This window comes from Saccostrea cucullata, unplaced genomic scaffold, assembly GCF_032062105.1.
Source record: "Saccostrea cucullata isolate Sc308-1 unplaced genomic scaffold, CSIRO_AGI_Scuc_v1 ctg3358, whole genome shotgun sequence".
Lineage (NCBI taxonomy): Eukaryota > Metazoa > Mollusca > Bivalvia > Ostreida > Ostreidae > Saccostrea > Saccostrea cuccullata.
In genome coordinates this window covers 97307-110821 of record NW_026940617.1, presented here as the reverse complement: position 1 = coordinate 110821, position 13515 = coordinate 97307, and the positions used below count along the sequence as shown (strand labels likewise).

Below are 13515 nucleotides of genomic sequence, written 5' to 3'. Positions count from 1 at the left end.
AAAGACTCAAGATGGAGCAGAGAATTTTGCGCCAGTGACTTTAAAGAATCGTGTGTTGTGATGTTATAAAAACAATATTAATGGCAGAATTTTGCAGAGGATGCCACCTCCATGGGGCACTGTTTTGTCCAGGTCCCTTGGATCAAGGTGGTTTTTCTACTGCTTTGAGTTGTTTGTGCATATGCTGCCATATCAATTGAAGATCGGCGCATATTTTGTTGTTTTGATGAAAAAATTGTGAATAAATGGCCATGACAAGTACGCCAAACATTAACTATTTGTAATGTTTTAATTAGGTTAGGTCAATAAGGTCATTAGGATATCAAATAATAATTTGTTGAAATTATAGTTATTGGTCCTCCAATAGTAAAGAACAATGGTTTATAAGGGGTGCTTTGTTGTCTAAAAATAATCATTTTTATATCAAACAAGCAAATTCAAAAAATGGGGGTCCCCCGCTTTCGGTGTCTTTGTGGGTGAGATGTTATTTTTTATAAAATATTGTGTGTAATATGAACATATCATATGTCATTTATTTAGAAAGTAACATTGAAGTTGAATTTTTTTTGAAGGATGAAAACCCTTATCCTGACCGTTAAAAAGTTATGGAAAAATTTTCTTAAAGCAAGTGGCAGGAGAGTCCGAGGGATCAGAGGTAGAGGTAGTAGAAGACCGACAGAGGTGGTCCGAGACAACGGAACAGAGCCGATCATGCCGCAATAGCAAGAGCGGAAAGATCAACTAATATACAGGCAAGGAATATAAAGGATTTTTATGAAAATACTGTGTACTAGTATACATTATAATTAATTATAAGGAAAACTGTACACCTGTCCACCTGCAAACCTTTACAAAAATATATGACCCAGATAAAAACAAAATTACAATTCTGTTATTTCTTTGTTGAATAAAGAGGTAAATTTTTTCTAAGAGGACTTTTTTTCACAATATTTTCTTATGTAATACATGTAATATAAATCTAAGATTTTTCTGTAAACTATACTTAGTGCTATTCTTTTTATACAGGAACGCATAGATAATTTCCCTGAAGACGATCTGAGGGGATTACTTCGCACATTTGTAGAAAGACCTCCCTCTTTTGTCTTTGATGTACTCGAAGCAGGAAGCAGGGCACAACAGGGTGGATTTCACCCACTTCCAGAGAATGGGTCTCCAGAATGGTGTATTTGCTCCAATTGTCGAGACATGCCTACAGCAGATGAACGCTTATGCTGTGGTCAAGTATCAGAGAATGTTTTTCAAGAATGAGAGTAAGTAAATACAGTTTTCCAGCTTGTTAACAGTGCTCTGAAGCAACGTTTCTTTATGCTTACAGATTACCAGTTCACATATTGTTTACTTATTCCAGGATTTTGATCTTGTTGTTCTGGACGAGTTAATACTACATGTAGGCATACAGGCAGGATGTTCTGGCCATGCCAAATGATGGGGACTAGTGCCAGGCAAATCGATTTTTCATATACTACTGACTGTTTTAGATGAATAACTAAATGCATTGGAAAACCAATCCCTAGGGGATCCGGGTTAGAATAGGTCCTCAGTACCCCCTTGCTTGTCGTAAGAGGCGACTAAAAGGGGCGGTCCTTCGGATGAGACCGTATAAACCGAGGCCCCGTGTCACAGCAGGTGTGGCACGATAGAGACCCCTCCCTGCTCAATGGCCCTGAGTGCCGAGCATAGGCCCAAATTTGCAGCCCTTCACCGGTAATGGTGACGTCTCCATATCAGTGAAATATCCTGTAGAGGGACGTAAAACAGTAAACAATCAATCAATCAATCGGAAAACCAACTGAATGAGCATCACTTTTGTGAAAGTATAGCTACGTAGGGACAATTTAAAACATTGTGCAGTTATTCGTTTGTTTGCCTTGCCCTTGAACTTTGTGGTTAAATTTAACATTTCATTTGTTGACCTAAAATCGGAGCCCACGTGACGTTAGAGGGTCACATGATAAAAAAATTCCGAGGTGAATAGCAATGGACATACTCCTCAAGATAACATAAAGCTATTTTAACTAGAGTGTCTTGCTGAAAAATAAAGTAGTTAAACATTAATTGTATCGTTTTCGGTGACTTTTTATAGAAAATGTTGCCTTAACTGTACTGCGATGTCGAATGGCTAAATTCAAATAAATCAAAGAAACCGTAAATACCAATACCATAGACGATGACTCCGACTTATGTGAAAGAAAAAGAAAGAAGATTCATTTATTTCTTTTATTTAATTCCGTTCCGTTTTAGAGATTTATTTATCTTTCATTTCTATGACAAATAAGAATATCAACACAGATGTACAGGAAGTTTCCACATAGCGCTTGTCAGCTTGCTAGCATGAACAACATTTGGTAGCATTGTTTGGGCTTGATCAATCCCATCAATGATAATGGAAAGGTATTTCTAAGGATGTGCTTTGGCCTTACTGATGTGTTTATAGTAGTTCTGTCTTTCCTGGCTGTATACAAACAAGTTCATATATGAAAGAGATGAAGTTTTATTTTTAAAACCGGAATCATTTTCTTGATTCTTTTTGGTTCTGATTGATGAAAAATTTGTTTTCATCTTCACTTACTTTTGTTTCTTTAAATGAACATATCTTTTTGCCATCAGAAGCTTCCTTTCTTCATTATTTCTTGTCTGTCCTAGTTTTGTTTTGATGTACATGCAAGTGTCGCATTTGGAAAATCTTGATTTCTATAAAAGATGAATAAAATAAATATTTAAAAATAAATAAACACACTTACTTATCTCATCCTCACCCACCAAAATCCACACACTATCATCCATTTTGAGACACCTTCGTCCATTGGAGGGGGGGGGGGGGTACAAAACCCCCTTCATTTTTGTACGTCTGTAGAGGGAGAAAGGGAGAGGGATTTCATTAGATACAAGTGATATGTTGTTTGAGAAGATTTACTTTTTGCATTTGATTTAATATTTGCCTGTACACCTCTAGAGATTTGACTCCCCTGTGATGTCTTTGTTATCTTGTTTTCATTGCTTAAGCTTTGGACTTCAGTGTCACACCGCTATCTTTTCACCATTTGTGTAAATACTAGAGTTGACAATAATTCTTAAAGGACAATTCTAAGTATCATATTGATCTTAATTTAAGTACACGCAAGACAAAAAAATAAACAAATTTTACAACATAATGCTCTTTTGATACAGTGAATAGGCCTCAAAGGTTATAAATACCTCATCAAAATTATTTTTAACAAAGTTCTGAGGAGATTTGAATTTTTACCCCCTCTTTGATGTCATTTACATATTTAAAATTTTAAATACTCACTCTTGGAGGACTGTATTCCATGGATAGCGGGACATGCTTTATTCATCTTGGTTATAAAAACCTGTAAAAAAAATGCTTTATATATTTCTGATTGTGAAAATACACATGTACATGTAAAGTTTATATGCAATACATAACTTACACAATATTACAAAAGAACCAAATGCTCATATGAGTACCATTGCTTATATCTAAGTAAAACTTTGATTGTCCATTGTGGCCCCATACTATACCTTGGCATTATGATTTGAAGAATGTTGAATCTACATAATGTAATGTAAGAAAGCTTTCACATAAGTTTCATCTTTTTAGCCCAGTGGTTCTTGAGATGAAAAAATAACTATAATGCTAACCCATTTTTCATCATTTCTTAGTTATCTCCCCTTTGCAGAGGTTGTGGCCCTTAATTTGAAAAAAAAATAAACTTGAATTCCCTTTACTCAAGAATACTCTTAAATCAACTATACCTGAGAATGTTTGCATATATGTTTGACCTTTCCTTGCCCAGTGGTTCTTGAGAAGAGAATTTTTAAAATATATGCATTATTTTTTCACAAATTCCTAATTTAATTATCTCCCCTTGAAAATGGGTGTGGCCCTTCATTCAAACAAACTTGAATCCCTTCAACCAAGATATTATTTGGCAAGCTTGGTTAAAATTAGCCAAGTGGTTGCTTGAGAAGAAAATGAGAATGTAAAAAGTTTAATTACAGAAAGACCAGTGTCAGGCAGAGAGCTAGACAGACGGACGCTGAACAAAATGTTATCAGAAAACCTCACTTTATCCTTCGCTCAGGCGTTTTAAAAATACCATATATGAGTATTCTAAGGCACAAATTGAAACATATTTTAATGCCCTAGTTTTCATGAAAACACATGCAGACCTCCCTCTTTAGATTCTTATAACTATAAATATCGTGTTTTAACTTCATTCTAGAGTCATGAGAATTGGTCAAACTTGAATCTTTACTACATGAGGATGCTTCTGTGTGAATAATATGATTCTGAGATTTCCCTTTTTTCCCATCTCTGCACATCCTGGGGTTGTTTGCATTTAAATTTCACCAAGCAAACCTTGAACCTTTTTAGAAAAATCATTATAAGTTTATTTTAACATATTTAAATATAAAACTTGGTTTCCCTATTGTGGTCCTGTCCTATCCCCAGGGGTCATAATTTAAACAATTTAGAATTAACACTATCTGAGGAGCATGCTTCCATGCTTAAGTTTTAATTAATTTTCTGGTTCAGTGGTCCATGAGAAGTTCAAAATTGAAAAGTTCACCGACGGACAGATGATCAAAACAGCTCACTTTCAGCTCAGGTGAGCTAAAAGCAATATTCCTTGCATGAAGTAATTACCATATCGGAATTAAATAAAAGAAATATTCTTACTATAAGCTATATATGCAACTTGATTGCCAGGAATTCTTCACATAAATTTGTTAATTAACAGGTGAAATACTCAAATAAAAAAAAAATAGTAAACATCATAGTTAACATCATAAATCAAAACCCATTATTATACCTCATATAAATAAACACAAGTAAAAAGGAATCTGATTGGCTGAAGCAGTCACGTGACCGTCGTGTTCGCCCTGCAACAAAACTTCGTGTTTTCCGCATTCGGTTCACCTCGCATGACTACGCTATCCTACATCTAGCAGGGATCACTTTGGGCTGCGCCCTTGCGCCATTGACGCGGTAGTTTTCAGAATGGCGCATTAGATCTGTCAAAAGGGGTCATCTTGGCGCATCGTTTACTGACAGGGCGCATACAAAGTATATCTCAAGGGCCACTTCATTGTGATTATGTATACAGCTTAATGAAATAATTTCCTGGGTGAAAAAAAAATTATTAAAAAAAAAAAGATCGTTCGATCGTTCTTTTTTTTCAGTCGGGTTCAACATTCCTTTTATATATAGGGAAAACTTCCGAGAAAAATAACACCGAGGAGTCTCGAATATTTAATTATTAACTTGAACGTTAAATGTTCGTATCTCTGCACGTAGCCACCGAAAATCCGTAAGCCAGATGTGAAATTAATAGTAAAATAACATTAAGCCTATAATGTTAATTTAAAAAATCGTTTATTAACTTATACGAATGCAAATAGATCGCATTTCCAACTGCAGTAATACACATAATGGTACGAATTAATACATTAACATCAACATGCCGGCTAAGAAAATTAAAGGGCCATCGGACCCAAAACAACCACGTCTTTCCTTTTTATCAATTACCACAACAACACCAGAAAGTTCTACAAGCTCTGATGTTTCTAAAGTAACAGAAACGGATGTAACGGAACAACCTGAGCGCCACTTCCAGGGTAAGTGGCTTGCCCTACACCCATGGCTCGAGTACGACTCCGATAGCAGTAAAATGTTTTGCAGAGAGTGCAAAAAATACGGAATGAACAACATCTTTACTGCAGGCACAGATAACTACCGAACTAGCACACTTACTCGACATGTGACAAGCAAAGATCACCAGAGAGCAATACTTGCCCCAGAAGAACAAGGACACTTAAAGAAGTCTATAGAAAAAGCCCACAATAAGCAAGAAAAAGCAGTGATCGTCGCCATGAAAGCGGTTTATTGGCTGGCTAAAGAGGGGATAGCCTTATCTAAGTACTCAAGTTTTATCAGATTTCTGAAGGATTTAGGAGTTCCCGATATTGATGCCCTTGATGTAAACAAGCATGTGGATTACACCTCTTACAATACAGCCAACGACTTACTGAAATCCATGTCCAACGTCATAGACCAGGAAATTACTGATAAACTGCAAAAGTCACCAACAGTTACGATCATGACAGATGAAAGCACGGATATCGCTAATCATCACAAGCTGTGTATTTCAGCTCGTGTTGTTGATCCTATCAGTCTCCAGGTAAGTTTAAAAATTTTAATTTTAGTATCTTGGAAATAAACATAAACCTCTATAGACTATCGATAAATTGTGTGATTTTTTTTGGCAGCCATCAACCTTTTTTCTCAGCGATGTCAGGATAACGAATGGGACAGGAAAGGGGATTTTTAATGCCATTAAAGACCACCTTGACAGTCGAGGAGTGGCAGTGAAGAAAGTTATGGGACTGGGTACTGATGGGGCTTCTACCATGACAGGTACTAAGGAGGGTTTGACCGGTCACTTCCTTCGTGAGAATCCCCACATGAAGAACAACCACTGTGCTGCACATCGACTTGCACTTTGCTCTGAACAGGCAGCTAAAGGTGTTCCTGGAATGGTTAAATTCCAGCAAAGCCTTGAGACTCTCTTTTATCACTTCAAAAAGTCTCCCACCAAAGCTGATAAACTTGAAGCAATCCAAAACCTGTTGAATGAGCCATCTGTCAAATATCGTGAGGTCCATCAGGTATAATCATTTAATAATATTATGGTTCATGTTTTGTTTTAAAATTTTTAGTGGATTAAAGACTAATAAAAGACTAGTTTTGCCAGCTATATCAAAATCTGACATCATGTCATTCATGTGCATATATGTGTTTTGATTTTAATAAAGATTAAATTTTTCTTTAGGTCAGATGGCTGAGTTTCTATGAAGCTCTTGACTCAGTATATAGAACCCTGGACTCTTTGTTGTCCTACTGCTCCTCAGACACTAAAGATCCCAAAGTTGTAGGTCTGAGGAAGAAAGTTGGAAGCGAGATATTCATCAGCTTAACATATGCCATGATGGACATTCTCCAGCCTATCATGAAGCTGAGTCTTGTGTTCCAGAAGAAAGACTTGGACCTTGGAGTTGTAAAGGTAAATTTATCTAAAACTGAAATTAATATTTTGTATTCAATTTTTGTGGTGAATATGAAATGGAATCATAATTGTTTTGTTTTATTTTTCTTCAACAGGAACAATAGGTAAATTGAATTTTCCTCCCCACAATGCTCATATATTTTTGTACACCTAGTCAAACTATTATTCACTAGCATAGCATGTATTAATTGGTGTATGGTTTTATGTCTGTAGATAGATGTTGTGAATTTTAAAAAGATGGATCTGCTAACTGCACTAAATTGCTCTATACGCTTACTGCTATACTACTATTTTGCTAGCAACAGCTTTTCATCACTGCACTACATGTGTATTTTACTAACCTTGTCTAAGGTAATGCATGATCTTACCACCTTTTTCATTGTGTATTGATTCAGTGTCTCATAAATTTCTTAAACATTTTTAAATAGTATCAAAACTTGAAGCTATAAGCATATCATATCAGTTACTATAGGTAAATTACAATTAAGTAGTAAGGTAATGCATGATCTTACCACCTTTTTCATTGTGTATTGATTCAGTGTCTCATAAATTTCTTAAACATTTTTAAATAGTATCAAAACTTGAAGCTACAAGCATATCATATCAGTTACTATAGGTAAATTACAATTAAAATCTACAATTACAAATATTTCAGATTTCTATCGATGAATGCATTCAAAGTCTTACTCATATCAAGACATGCCATAACCCCCTGGAAAAGCCCACCTATCTTCAAAGGTTACCCATAGATTTGAATGATGGATGCTTCAAGGGGCACCATTCAGTATCTAAACTGCACTGTGAGACAGAGTTCACAGGAGTGAAAAACAAGTTCATTGATGCAGTTATTGGGAACATTAAACAAAGGTGAAAGTGCATTACAATAAAAATTGAGTGAATGGGAATTTTATTTATTATGGTAATTTCTTGTAAATATCATTAATAACTAGGAAGACTTTTCGTTTTATATATAGGTTTCCGGAAACAGATTTCCTTTGTTATTTTTCTTTTCTGGCTTTGAGACCTGTAACATTTCTCGATGATGATGGATTGGCTGACTGGGGGAACTCAGAAATAAAGAGCCTTGCTGAGTTTTATGGCACTGAGCAGTCACACAGTTTCAAGGATCCTGAAACTAATTTGCAGAAAACAGTTATCTCTGAGCCACTCATTGACAAAGAAGAAACAATGGTATCTATAATTATATAATATTATGATAATTAAAGTAAAATAATATCACACTGTAACTCAATGCATTAATCGTTGGAGAGTGTTATTTGCATGTGCATTGATTTTCAATATTTCAGACGGAATGGTTGACTCTGAAGAAAATAGTTAAAGCCCAGCAGTATCCCAGACCTTCCATGGCTTCACTATGGTCCCTCATATGCCAGTATCATTCGGAGCAGTTCCCCAACTTGAGAAGATTAGCTGCCATAGCTCTTGGCCACCCTATCCATACAGCAGACTGTGAACGCTCTTTCAGTTCGCAAAATCTTGTAACCACTAAGTTGAGATGTCGCCTTTCGGGTGAACATATTGACGAACTTATGCGAGTCATGTTGGAGGGACCATGCCTTCAAAATTTTGATTTTGCTTCAGCCTTAACTGACTGGAGAAATGCTAAATGCAGAATCATTTTCAACAAATAAATTTCATGAATGATACCCTCTAAAATGTTTTCATTTACAGTTTAAAACACCCCAAAACCCATTTTTTCCCGGGGGGCTTCGCCCCCCTGGACCCCCTACCGGGGCGTTGCCCCTGGACCCCAATGGGGGCCAAATGCGGCCCCCATACCCCCGGCATATGGCCCATGGATTTTCATGGTGATGGGCCAATGGCCCATCACCATGAAAATCCAGAGTGATCCCTGATCTAGATGTAATCAACTGAGGTGTACAGAACGTGTTTCACGTCGTGTTCCCCGATTGTGACGTCACAATGCGGCAAATGCGATGATTTACTAGTATACTGAATTTTATTGTTTAAATCTTTGAATAATTATGTCGATATAAAATCTTAAAGTATAAATAGTTAGAAAAAGTGTTTCCATGAGTGGGGAATGAATGTTACTACACTGCAGTGTGTAAATCAGAATGACTTGTCATGAAGGGTATTTTTTATGAAACGCTTGTGGTGTTACTTCCACCTATTGGTAATTCATTTTGTTCTCATCAAATGTTAACTTTATTTATTGGATTCTCTTTATATCCTCTGCATTGTGCTTGATTCGGTATAATAAAATAATTATTGCATGAATGTTTGGGAGACATGAAGATTTCTTCGCCCATGAAAAATCATATTCCCCTCGGGCGTTGCCCGCGGGGAATATGATTTTTCATGGGCGAAGAAATCTTCATGTCTCCTGAACATTCATGCAATAATTGTATAATATCCATTCAACATCTTCTAATTTATTATCATTATAATTTATAAACTGTTTTATTGTTGCTATATCTTTTCGTCCGTCGTGCGTCGTTCGTTAACATTTGAACATTTTCATCTTTTTCTCTGCAACCACTGAACCAATTATAAACAAATTTGGCACAAAGCATCTATGGGTGAAGGGGAACAAAAATTGTGAATTTCATGATCCTGCCCCCCTGGGGCCTTAGGGGTGGGGCCAAAACCACTAAAATTAATGCAATCCTTTAAAATATTCTTTTTGCTACTGGACATCAAGCAGTCAAACTGTTTGCATGATTGAATCACCAATGAGTCTTCTACTAAAATTGTGAAATTCATGGCCCTAGGGTCTGGGGTTCTAGCGCTAGGGCGGGGCTAAATAAGGAGTTAGTGAAATGTATTATTTTTTTCACAATCTTCTTCTCTCCTCCTGGGTATTAAATAAACCAACTAAGTACATAGTTAAGATAAGCAAGAGTGCCTCTACCAAAGTTGTGAATTTTATGGGCCCAGGGTCAGGGGTTCTGGCGTTAGGGCGGGGCTCTATTGATTATATAATGAAAATGCATGAATTCATTGAAAATCTTCTTCTATGCTCCTGGGTATTAAATAAACCAGGTACATAGTTATGATGAGCAAGAGAGCCTCTACCAAAATTGTGAATTTTATGGCCCAGGGTCAGGGGTTCTGGTGTTAGGACGGGGCTCTAATGATTATATAGTGAAATGCATGATTTCTTTGAACATCTTATCCTTTGCTCCTGGTTGTCGTGGCCTTCAACTCGACATTTAGATATATCGACGACGTATTGTCAATTAATAATGATAATTTCCATTCCTACGTCGACACGATATATCCTGGTGAGCTTGAGATAAAAGATACTACAGAGTCCGACACTTCTGCTTCATACTTGGATATTTTACTTGAAAAAGACAATAATGGTTATCTAACAACCAAGCTGTTTGATAAACGTGATGACTTTAACTTTTCTATCGTCAACTTCCCTTACTTATGCAGCAATATACCTTCATCACCTGCATACGGAGTATTAATATCTCAGTTGATTCGATATGCTAGAGCATGCTCTACGTATGAACAATTTCTTAAACGAGGTAAATTATTGACAAGCAAGTTGATGAAACAAGAATATCAACAGTCTCGTTTAAAGTCATCATTTCGTAAATTCTGATGTTTCGGAAGCCCGTGTTTGCTCTGCTCTTATTTTGTATATTTGTTTAATGGACGTTGAGATTGAATACTGTTCGTTATTTCCATATCCTTTTCTTAAAGTCATCATCTCGTAAATTCTATGGTCGATACAATGACCTTGTCAGCAAATACAATTTATCATTGAATGGTATGCTGAAAGACGTTTTTCATACCAATTGTTAGTCAAATATTTATACACTGAATTGACCACGGATTTTTTCCGTTACTTCCTGATCATGACAAAGAGCGCACAGTGGGTGTGACTGGTCGGCAGGGGATGCTCACTCCTCCATGACACCTGATTCCACCTCTGATGTTTTGGAGGTCCGTGTTTGCTCCGCTCTTATTTTGTTTATTTGTTTAATGGACGTTGAGATTGAATACTGTTCGTTATTTCCATATCCTTCTTCCGCCCATATACCTCATCCTGGTTCACAACAAGCTCACCTGTGTTGCTTATTGTGTTGGTATCGAAAACGTTTGGGGCATTGCAAATCTAAATATCGTAGACACCATCATCAATTTTTGCTGTAGGGTTTTTCGGATTTTTTTTTGCTATTCTTTGATGATGCCCAGCTTATTTTGTGATGATGTCCACGTACTTTTACGTACTTTCTACTCACTTTTTGTATTATGTTCCTACAACTTTCACCCCGTGGGGATGCGGGTTAGAATAGGTCCTCAGTACCCCCTTGCTTGTCGTAAAAGGTGACTAAATGGGGCGGTCTTTCGGATGAGACCGAATAAACCGAGGCCCCGTGTCACAGCAGGTGTGGCACGATAAAGATCCCTCCCTGCTCAATGGCCCTGAGTGCCGAGCATAGGCCCAAATTTGCAGCCCTTCACTGGCATATTCTGGAGATGGACGTTAAACAGTATACAATCAATCAGTCCTACAATTTCCAAGTTTTTGTCGATTGAATTTCTCTGTTTGAATTTCATTTTTCTATTTGATGCCATTTTCAGAAGCAAACTGCTTTAAAAATTGGCCAACATTAGAAGGCAAAAACCCTGCCTTGTTTGTACTGCTGTATTTCTTTTCTAACATGTTCGCCTTTCATTTCTTTTTATTCAAGATTTCTTCGCGCTTGAGTATGTTTCCAATTTCCTAATGGTGTTATTTGGTTTTTGAAGAATTTTGAACAAGTTGGATAGGTTTGGGTTTGCGAGACTTTGGTGATGAACCTTACTGTTGCTGAAGTACATTTTTGGATATTTATGTATGACATGAGTGTAGATTAGATATCTTGGATGGGTCAGAGGTATTTGGAGGGGTTTGGAAGGGAACATAGTCTGCAAACTTTTGAATTAAGTGGCCCCAGGGTCAGTGGTTCTTTTTTAAGATGGGTGCACAACTAACATTACAAAGTGAAATACAATATCTCTTTGTTACGCTGATCTACCTCTTGGTATCAAGTTAAGTAAACATGCTAAATGTATAATTATGATAAGCAATGATGCCTTTCCAAAATATTGAAATTTTTGGCCTCTGGTTTAAAACACGAATTAAATTCAATTGTTGAAAAGTTGTTTGAGATACTCAGGTGACCTATAAGGCCCAGGGGCCTCTTGTATCAAGAACAAACCTGTTATGCTGTATTTTATGTTTGACATTTTGTAAACATACCTATGTATTTTTGGTTGTTGACGCCAAACGCTCCCGGTGCATCTCTTTTTATGCAAAATCTTTGACGTGAAAAGAAGAAAACACTTGCTGTGGCCTTCAACTCGACATTTAGATATATCGACGACGTACTGTCAATTAATAATGATAATTTCCATTCGTCGACACGATATATCCCGGTGAGCTTGAGATAAAAGATGCCACAAAGTCCGACACTTCTGCTTTATGCTTGGATGTTTTGCTTGAGGGGGACACTGATAGTAATCTGCGTGTGAACAGTTTCTTAAACGGGGTGGATTGTTGACAGGCAGGTTTATAAAGCGGGCGTATCAACAGTTTCGTTTAAAATCATCATTTCGTAAATTCTATGGTCGATGCTATGACCTTGTCAGCAGATGCAATTTGTCATTGAGTGAAGTGCTGACTGACGTTTTTCATGCCAATTGTTGGTCCATTGTTTGTGCACTGAGTTGACCACGGATTTTTTCCGTTGTATCCTGATTGTGACGGCGGGTTTGACCGGTCGGCAGGGGATGCTCACTCCTCCATGGCACCTGATCCCACCTCCGATGTTTCTGAGGTCCGTGTTTGCTCTGCTCTTAGTTTGTATATTTGTTAAATGGACGTTGAGATTGAATACTGTTCGTTATTTCCATATCCTTCTTCCTGTCTCTTCTGGACACACCGACAAACTCTTGTTTCAGCGGACTTGCAGGATACTGTCTAAACCGCAACAGAGGAATTTTCACAAATGGCAGAATGAATTCTCTGCTAAAATGTCAAGCATAAGTACTCGTCTACTATTTTTCTTAAACGAGTTATCATGTTTATTGTTTATCTTAATAACTGACATCACTTTCACTAGAATTTGAAATAGTACAGAAAAAGAGGATTTAATTTAAAGATCGCTTATTTTATCTCTTTGGAATATGCCGATGTTTGTCATTCTGTTGTATGTCGTCCGTTATATTGTTCTCAGCTGCCATGTATCAGGATTATGCTTTGAATCGACGTTATGCGAAACGTTTCCCGAATTTACGGGACAATTTTAATGACGTAACTACGTAACATGATGTTAATTGTTCCACACGTCAGATTTATCTCCCCAAGTGTGTTGAACGTCTTTAATTGTACTGGATATTTCTGGAACCATTCCCCTTACAATATGGGGTGTCGAGACTG

At 36.9% G+C, this 13515-nt stretch overlaps 2 protein-coding genes across 2 annotated transcripts; both read left to right on the top strand.

Annotated features, from left to right (window-relative positions):
• Window positions 1–5486: 5486 nt before the first annotated feature.
• Window positions 5487–7210, top strand: LOC134255707 (uncharacterized protein C17orf113-like). The gene is made up of 3 exons (XM_062738222.1): window positions 5487–6206; window positions 6295–6693; window positions 6858–7210. Exons 1-3 carry the CDS (start codon window positions 5487–5489, stop codon window positions 7197–7199), a joined length of 1461 nt encoding a protein of 486 aa, XP_062594206.1. The 3' UTR covers window positions 7200–7210.
• A 512-nt stretch (window positions 7211–7722) lies between these two features.
• LOC134255715 (uncharacterized) lies at window positions 7723–8743 on the top strand (the record flags this gene model as incomplete). Its single annotated transcript, XM_062738229.1, has 3 exons — window positions 7723–7958; window positions 8066–8282; window positions 8399–8743. Coding segments are annotated over 3 exons (798 nt in total), but the record flags the coding sequence as incomplete, so codon positions are not given.
• Between the last annotated feature and the right edge of the window lie 4772 nt (window positions 8744–13515).

Coding starts and splice junctions, on each gene's coding strand:
- LOC134255707 (XM_062738222.1), top strand. CDS start 5,487: ATGCCGGCTAAGAAAATTAAAGGGCCATCGGACCCAAAACAACCACGT. Junction 6,207..6,294: donor TTGATCCTATCAGTCTCCAG/GTAAGTTTAAAA, acceptor TTTTTTTGGCAG/CCATCAACCTTTTTTCTCAG. Junction 6,694..6,857: donor AATATCGTGAGGTCCATCAG/GTATAATCATTT, acceptor ATTTTTCTTTAG/GTCAGATGGCTGAGTTTCTA.